The 9,498-nt window shown below is 40.6% G+C and overlaps 1 protein-coding gene across 3 annotated transcripts in view; it reads right to left on the reverse strand.

Moving 5' to 3' along the window:
- Window positions 1–363: 363 nt before the first annotated feature.
- LOC143295420 (uncharacterized) overlaps window positions 364–9,498 on the reverse strand; it is a 23,992-nt gene continuing 14,857 nt past the window's right edge. For all 3 annotated transcript variants that reach the window (XM_076607108.1, XM_076607110.1, XM_076607109.1), the window contains exons 3-5: window positions 8,583–8,832; window positions 6,584–6,654; window positions 364–5,594 (exon numbers count right to left, since the gene is read on the reverse strand). In XM_076607108.1, coding sequence (XP_076463223.1) covers window positions 5,358–5,594; window positions 6,584–6,654; window positions 8,583–8,832 — 558 coding nt within the window. In that variant the 3' untranslated portion in view covers window positions 364–5,357. The remainder of the gene's footprint in view (window positions 5,595–6,583; window positions 6,655–8,582; window positions 8,833–9,498) is intronic.

Below are 9,498 nucleotides of genomic sequence, written 5' to 3' on the forward strand. Positions count from 1 at the left end.
GTCCATCTCAGTGCAGTAATACTGGAGACATTGCACACATGATCTAGCTACTGTCAGATAAAATTTGTTACTGACATTCAGCGTGCATTATACATGTATACACAAGACTTGAGATTCAATCCGGATTGAAAGGTCTTTTCTTGTTATTATTTACTTAAAATTTTTATGCTGCTATATTTCTACAGCAGGCTTTTTTGGGGTTTACTGTATTTGTGTAAGATTATTCAGCTTTGATCTATGGTTATTCAGCATTGTCTCTTTAGAGGAGAGTCTGGGTTTGTCTTATAATAGTTTTGCAAGTTATGATTATACATATAATTTATTATTCCACAGAGAACATACTCTGGCAAAACGCTTTCTGTGACTTTTTTCTTTCATTCAGATTTCAGCCATTCTATCATTTTACTGATAAGCTGAATCAAAACAAATACCCTCTTAAAGCTAGCTTTGTTACAACTGCTAATGCAGTTTGCATTACTGGGTTTAGATGTTTGTTCTTGATTATGTAACGGTTTCATTTAGCCTTGTTCATCAAACCCTTTCCAGTTTGCAGCAGTGGTTCTAGAATGAAAAGATTTCTGTAGAACAGTGACAGGTCTGTACCACTGCAAGTCAGCTTTTTAACTGCGTACCAGAGGACTAATTCAAAATAAACATTTTAAAAAAGAAGAAAGTTTTCTGTGGTGTTTTAATACGCTTCATTATTGTATCCTTACCCATGTGTTTTATCAGGAAGTCTGTATTTGTGTTTGCACTATAGACAGTTGTTTCAGGATAAGATCAACCTGACATGCTTTATCACATTTTTGGCTGTCTTCTTCTTTTCTTTTCTCTGGTTAATGAAAATGAAATATCTATGTAGCACTGGATCTTGTGCATAAACAAATCAAAGCACTTGCTTACCAGTCAGTTTTTCACTTGTATGCACAGCTTTGATCCAGAGAGATGAAAGATAAAACTTACAGATACATGCAAGAAGTAGGTTTTAAGGCCAGACTTGAAAGAGTTAAATGCAGAGATTAGATGGAGTGAAAGAGGAAGCTTGTTCCAAGAATAAGGTCAGGGATGGACTGGCAGCCAGTTGTGGAATGTTTGAATCTGTGAATGCGGAAACAGTGGATATGAAACTAACCAAAGAGAATGAGATGAGTGTAGAGGTAAAGGCAGGAAGGTGGCATATTTGCATATATTCTTCTATAACAAAGTGATGATCAATGTTATTCTGTTTGAGACAGGGAGTTAGTGGAGAGAAAGCAAAAGGGTTTTTATATAAACAGAACATATGAATACTATATCACCCGCTTTTACTTGTTCAGTGGATGTGCATCCATATGTGAATGTGATAAACTTAAATAGTGATATTTTCTCAGCCCCCCAAAATGGTACAGAAACCAGTCTTGCCATGGGAACTGACATGTTTCAATAAAATCTTTCCAGTCTTTCTCCCTGCATAAACGTTGCAATTGAAAGCCTTCGATTACTGGGTGAGGTTATAAAGTCACACAAAATTGAACTCTAATAGCTTTTGTGTTGTTTACAATTTTGTTTCAAAATTGTTTAAGTAATTGATTACAGTGCAAACAGAAATCCTAGTTCTGAGTTCATGGTAACCTAGCGCAGTAGAAGAGCAACATGATAGCATTAATGATATATCGAGTTGTTCAGGTCTTGGTTCAGTAAAGATTGCATTGTTCAAGGGGTTGAGTCCAGAACACCATATTCAGCTCTCATCAAACACAGTACCATGACTGGCAATGTTGGGAGCAAAACCCTAATGAAAGTCCAGGTCAAGGGTCAGTCAAGGTCAAGGGCACACAGCTTAATAGAGCTTAGATCTTGTTTCTTGACTTCAACACACTATAGTCATTTTGAAATTCAAGATAAAGCATCAAAGCACAATAGAAAAAGTTTGAGAAAAGCAAGAGAAAAATTTATTGCGTTCGTTCATGATTAAATTTCATATGGTGGTTGGACATGGCCAGAACAGAAGATTGTCTTTTGTGAAAATCAAGGTCATGTATCAAATGTCAAGATCATGAGGTGTCATTCAGAATATGTGCTGTAGCAAAGGAAAGTCATTTTTTGTGGTGCATTTTCCTCTTTTTGTTCTCCTGCAGTTGTTCCTGTTTGGTTTAACATGGAGCCTTGAACTATGCTTTGCATCTGTTGTTTTCCTTTGTTGTTTTTTTCTTTTCTTTTTTAAGTGTTAATATTGTCAGTAACACCCTTTGTGTATGAGCTAAAACTATGTACTTTAGCACTCACATTTTGATCAAGCAGAAGTCGGATGCATGTTGAATGCTTGCTGATCTGATGTGTTGAATTTGTCATGATAAAAAGTTCAGAAAATATTTGTGACCTTATCTGACTCCCAGAGTCATAGTCGCCATGTCATGCTTTCAATGAATACTGAGAGTCAGTGTAAAATGTTCTGAAACCTGAAGGTTCAACAGAACAAACATGATTTCATGGACTGCCACAATAGCCAAATTATTATCATTATTATTGATACTTATGTAGCTCCTATCCTTGGTCAGGAACCAAGCTCTAAGTCTTTTACAAAGTCATTTGCCCAACAGGATGCCTATCTGAGAAAAGCAGAATGACAGCTGGTTCAGTCAGGCTTCAGTCATGTACACACACACACACAGAGTGGATTTTACTGCAGAATATTGCCAGGGACAACTCTCTTGTTGCTGTGGCTTCTTTTAAATACACTAAATGCATGCTTTATGTACGACCTCAGTTTATTGTCTCATCTAAATGACTACACATGGTTTCCATCCCCAGTGTCTGCATTTTAACCCTTGCAGTGCCTGGTGAGCGAACCTCGGGTCAAGACCAATGTAATGCTGACCTGTAAATGCATACAGAAGATTAATTACACTTCAGACATATGACATATTCTGCAAAATCTTTCAGTGCTCTGTGGTTTATCGACACAACATACCTGGCACAACCCCCCTTTCTCCACACCCTCAAAAAAGTACTGTGGCTATTCGAAAAAGTAGGATAGAAACAGTGACAAACACAAAATCCCCGTCACAGAAACTAGTGAATGTTCACATTGCAATTCAAGATAGCAAAGTGGAGTGATGGCCTAGAGTCCGCCTAGGAAGTGAGAGAATCTGAATGCACTGGTTCGAATCCCGAAGTCACCATTATTTTCTCCCCTTCCACAAGACCTTGAGTGGTGGTCTGGGTGCTTGTCATTCGGATGTGACGATAAACTGAGGTCCTGCGTGTAGCATGCACTTAGTGCTTGTAAAAGAACCCACTGCAACAAAAGGGCTATCCTATCCCTGGCAAAATTCTGTAGAAAAATCCACTTCAATTGGAAAACTAATTTAAAAAACAAACAAATTGCATGCAGGAAAAAAATACAAAAAATTGGTGGTGCTCTCAGTGTAGCAACGTGTTCTCCCTGGGGACAGCAGCCTGAATTTCACCCATAGAAGCCTGTCGTGACAAAAAAGAATAATACAATACATAACAACAGGAGAAGGATGTATGCGGGGCAACAGGAGTGGGATAAAAAGGTACAGCAGCACAGACAACATTGATTTTTAATCTTTATCTTTCACTACAAAAAACAACACAAAAAAACTACTGGTTGACATTTATTCTATACATTATGAATAACAGTCACAAGCAAACCATTACACATAAAGAGAGCCATTCTTTAAACAATTGTTCATGTGAAAAGTTCATGTACAAAATCCGGACTTTTATCTTTTTCTCCCCATCTCTCACTTAGCCTTTGCTAGTGCCCTACATGCCAGAGGGCATAATGGGCAGTATGTCAGTCTCACTAAGCAGTAATACATGAGCACATAATACGAAATATGCTGACAGAGATTCACATCCTGTGGTATCAGCAGTGACAACTCATATTATGCAGTAACAATGCAACAGTTATATAAATCACAACTTTGAAGACGATTAACAGGTAGTTGGTCATCTGGAGACAGTTTGCAGTGTGATTGTGCTGAAGTTGACTGACTGCAACAGAATGCCCTGATGAAGATTCAACCCCCCTACCTCAGGATCATGAGTCTGGCATTTTATCACCTGAGCTATTCCAGCCCCAATGCATTTTCATGATGTATGCTTGGCATCGGCCATGTGCAAAAGATTCTGATGCTCCGGCAATTGTAAGAAAATTTAGAGCAGTACTCTTCAAATTTGGTTGATGAAATGATTGGCACTGGAATATATTATGATTCTGAACCTACAGCACACTTCTTTTCATTTTTGTGCCCCAGAATTGTGTACATTTTGTTTTCTACGTTTGGATTATGATCGGGGTAATGACTGACAATGCTGCTATGGGGGTCAATTTAAGTTTAGGACTGTTTGACCAGACTGTACAAGATTTCTTAATATATAGTGACATCAACCAGGCTAAGAAATACAGACACCTGCAGTGTTGTGTCAGGAAATTAAACTCCCCAGGATTCATCCATGAAGTGGATGACCCTTGAATGTGGTTCCAGTCTTCCCACTGGAGTCCATAGCACACTCTACTCTGGGGAGGAACCAGCCACAGGCTGAAGAACAAAACCACCTCTGATGGGGCTCAAACTCACATCCTCCCAGCCGGCCATCAGTCAACAACTCTGCTTTGCCACACCCTCAGCATTCTTGACTGGACTGAAACCAGTTGAGGCAAAAGAATTCATCATCACCCATACCTTGGCATCTGACAGGGACCAAAACCCTACACCTATGAAGTCTAGTCTGTGAAGCAAACCACATGCACATGACTGAATTCTGATGGACGCAACAGCCAAGTGGTTAGAGCATTGGACTTTCAATCTGAAGGTCCTAGGTTGGAATCATGGTCACGGTGCCTGGTTGGCAAAGGATTTTTTTTTATCTTGAAGGTCAACAGATGAGCAGACCTGCTAGTGCCAGAACCCCTTTTGTATGTATTCGCATGCAGAAGATCAAATATGCATGTTATCCATGTCAGCGTGCAATGGGTTATGGAAACAAGAACATACCCAGTGTGCACCACTCGTGTGTATGAGTGAACATGGGAGCTGATCCCAGAATGAAGAAGGCATGATTGAATTCTCAGTTTGCGAATCATACGCAGATCTTTTGATGCAGTTCAGCGAAGTGGACAATAAATTTAAACTGTGTACATGCTTCCAACGGAACGTAATAAATATTTTGCTGCCTGAACACATCACGATTGATTTTTGCCCACTGGTTGTCTGTCATACCAGAACTGAATTCCAAAGAAACTTGGTCTAATTCTTCATCATACCCTGTCGGGCATATCGTGACCATCAACAGTTTCAACGAACTGCTCGATAGTGTTAAGAAGATACACACATAACAAGCGCTCATCAGATGTATGTCTCTAGGCCACTGCCGTTGTGGAACAGGCCTATCAAGGCCACTTCCAAGTTGTTGGCACTGTCAGAGGACTGTGGTGGAAGCCACGTCACTTCCTTCCTCTTTCTGCTAGCCCTCCTGTTAACCGTGAAGCCTAGCTCTGACATCTGGTGTGGGTAGCGGGCGTAGAGATCCTGAAGTGTGGAAAGGTCCACGTGACCGTGGTGGCGACTGTGGAGGTTCTGCATCTGTTCAATTGTCAAAGGACACAACGTCATTTCGTAGGCTACAACGTCATAACGTCATTCTGTTGGGTACGACGAATATTGTACAACGTCATTCTGTAGGGTGCAACCTTGTTCATTCTGTAGAAACAGCACCATTATACATAGTGCAGTGTCAATGTGTAGGGTGCACGTCATTCTGTAGAATACAACGGCATTCAGTCAGAGGAACACAGCGTCATTCTATAGCGTACAATGTAATTCTGGAGGGTACAACGTCATTCTGTAGAATACAACGTCATTATACGTGGTACAACGTCATAATGTAGCCGCAAGTGCAAAAGTAATAACTTCAGTTTATTGACACCTTAACTACTGCAGACAATGCTTGAATGACGGGCTGCCAGCTTACTGAGATAAGACAGAAGCGTAAGCCAGGACAGCCTTCGCCACTCTGTACTTCTTCCTTTTGGTGTTGCATTACTTGTGTTCACCAAAACCAGTGACACCATTGATGAGTTCACAAGAAATTTGTTGCTGCTTTTCAGACTTGTGCCACACTGATTTCATTTCACTGAAGTTCGGAAATCATGGGGTAAACAGACAGGCTCAGTTGTTTCTCTCTCTCTCTCTCTCTCTCTGTCATGGCATTCTATGTATTATCCCATCCATGGTCTATTTTACTACCCCTTCTTGCATTAATGTTGAATCCAGACACACACAAAGACAAATCAAAACAAGAGGACAGTTTACACACAATTTATCTGAAAAAGAAAAGAAGATCGATGAAATGAAGTTAAGTTCCTTATCTCAAGCAAAGACATTCTCCCAGTTCTCTTTCTCTATTTAAAATTGACTTTTTAATAATTTTTTAAAAATCTTGGACAGTCTGTTACACATTATTTAAGAAACTGTTCGCAAATAACATACGATACATGCACCAGGGGAGGCACTTGTGAGCGCTCTCACATACACATACACACGCACACACATTCACGATGGTCGGTTCTTACCACAGCTAGCAGTCCCAAAGCCTCGCCAGCGCTCAGTGACAGCAGCATGCGTAACATGTCCCAGCTGATATCTGTACACACAGTTGTGGCTTCATTAATTTCAGTTGTGCGAAATGCAGAGGAAAGCAGTTAAAGGTCCCGTAGCCTTTTACGGCCATGGGGGCAGTGCATTCATTCTCAGTGTGTCTGGGGCTTGGCGAAGGAAGGCAGGGCCCAATCTTCTCTTCCTGCCGCTTTTTATCATCCCCGACTGCTGTCGGGTCCATCCACACCTAGTGAGGAAAATCAGAGTAAAGTGCCTTTCCCCAAGGACTTAACTACCATTCTCTCTGAAAGCTCATTCATGAGTGTGGTATTCTTTGGTTGATTTGCTTCTGTTGTTTCCAGTGATGATCACTGCTGCTGGTTTTCTCTTGAACAAATTCTTCATTCTGACCATCAGGCAAAATGAGAGCGGGTATGCAGGCTTGACACATGCCAACTAAGTTACTGGAAATTCCACGGTCAAACAACAAATTCAACATAAAAGTGACTTCAGTGATGGCCATATTGTGACGGCTATAGTAGCTGGCAGGCCCCTTACATAAATACAACAGGAAACCTCAGGTAGGGTTGACTTTGCTGCAGCAAAAGAGCACCCACGACAATCGAGGTATTTTGCACACTGTGACAAATCTGCAAGAAACATTCAGAGAAGACTTCTGGGAGTGCAGCCAAAATTATTACAAAATCGTAGATCATAGCCGTTAAGAAGTACATTGATTAAAATACAACTCAAAGACCAGATGTAACTGAAACCAGGGGTCATTAGTACAATAACAACTTCTTAAATTCCTTCGCTGTATGAATTTGTATTGCGTTTGTGGATCAAAATGTCCTTAAAAAAGAGAACATTTTGATCCCGAGGAAAATCTGTAAAGTGATCTGAGAGTGTGACGTCAACACACAGCATACCATGTCGGAATATAAAGATAAAACATTAAAGGCTCCAGAGTTGTTGTTTTTTTTTTTTTACGGCCATCAGGGCAATGAATTTATATCCACTGTATCCAGGGCTCGACCAAGGAAGGCAGGGCACAATAATCTGCTTCCGCCGTTTCAACCTTCCCCAACCTTAGTCAGGGGCCCATTTTCATTTGGATGGAGTGAGGAAAATCGGAGTAAAGTACCATTTCCCAAGGACACAACACCATGCCGAAATGGCATCTCGAACCCTGATCACTGATGAGCGCTGGATCAAAAGTCCAGTGCCTTCCAGATTCCGCAGCAGACAGCGCCTCCATATCTGAACAGGGAGGTTAAATAAGAAATGTAAACACGGAACATGGTTGTTTACGAGATGAGGTCCACCAGAAAATCAGTTCCTGAATGAGCTGACTTCTGAAGTCTTCTTCACATCACTCGTAGGTCTACACCAGATGGTTTGATTAAACTATCTTCATTTTTTTTCTTCCTGTTATCTGCTCGTGATTTCTTAGGTTATTCAGTTACTGGATAATCTGTGACAAGTTCAAGAGAATACCAGAGAACTTGTTCATTAATTAGTTATCATTTGGAGTCTACTTAATCTTTTGGATGAGAAGGCAAACCGAGGGCCCGTGTGCAGCATGCACTCAGCACACAAAAAAAGAACACTCGGCAACGAAAGGGATGTCCCTGGTAAAATTCTGAAGAGAAATACACTTTGATACTAAACTAAAATACACTTGCAGACAGCTTTAATTTTTTTATGTGGGTGGCGCCGCATTGTGGCGATGTGCTCTTCCCGGGGTGAGCAGCCCAAATTTCACACACAGAGATCTGTTCTGACCAAAATTAATAAATTTATTGACAAATAGTACTACAGCGCAACACAATACAATGCAATTCGACACAAAAATCTTCCCGACATCTATGATCTGTTCACACTTCCTTATGTTTATTTCAGTTACTGGTTAATCAGTAACAAGTTCAAGACGTCAGCCTCTTCGTACAGTATTAACACAGTATTAACACTTACTCGATAAACAGTGCAGAAGAAACTTGAACCCAAGCAGAGAGCCCAAGGTGACTTGTCTGGTGACCTTGACCTCCACGAGGTCGATGTCATGCCTGCCATCGGGTTCTGTAAGCTCAAAGTGCAAGGCATACATGATTCCCTTCCAGTGCTGGAGGTCGAAGATCTGTGGTTTGTGGTCGATGTTGATGCACAGGGCGGGGTATCCAAGACTTTGAGTAGGGTCCTGCACGGCTATGATAGCCGTGTCCATCTGTGGAAATATACAGAGATCCACTTGTAAATAATAAGCCTATCCCACTTAATTCTGCCCCCCCCTCCACCCCCCGTCACACACACACACACACACCTTTTTCAGTGAAAACATTATCTCGTACTAAGAGATTAAAAATTCAGCAGGACAATTCCTAAAAAAAAGAAATCCTTGGCAATTTTCATATGTTTTGGAAACTTCGAGCAAAATGGGCGTAAAACCTTGACCAAATCATACAAATACAAATTAGTGAAATGAACACTTGATAAGAATGTCAGTTTGTGTAAATCTGTTGTATCTATTGCTATTTTACGAGGATTAATGAAGGAGTTGAATCAAAATCCGAAACACTTGACCGAGGGTGGCTTCTTTTCTGAAGGCCTTGTACTGTCCAGCTCTCCCTATAGTTTCTTATCACATGGTACTACTACCTCTACTACGACTACTACTACTACATATGTTTATACAGGCGCGTTTAATCTTGTGCAGAAACAAATCAAAGCACTTTCACATGCATGGATTCTCCGAAACAAACGTATGAAAGACAAAACTTATATAATGCATGTAGATGTCAGACGAGATTGGGGATTCTTTTTGGAAATAGAATAGTTTTCAGGCTCCAATTGAAAGAGCTGAATGTAGGGATTTGGCAAAATGAATAGAGGG

Source organism: Babylonia areolata, chromosome 20 (assembly GCF_041734735.1).
Source record: "Babylonia areolata isolate BAREFJ2019XMU chromosome 20, ASM4173473v1, whole genome shotgun sequence".
In the NCBI taxonomy this organism is placed as follows: Eukaryota; Metazoa; Mollusca; class Gastropoda; order Neogastropoda; family Buccinidae; genus Babylonia; species Babylonia areolata.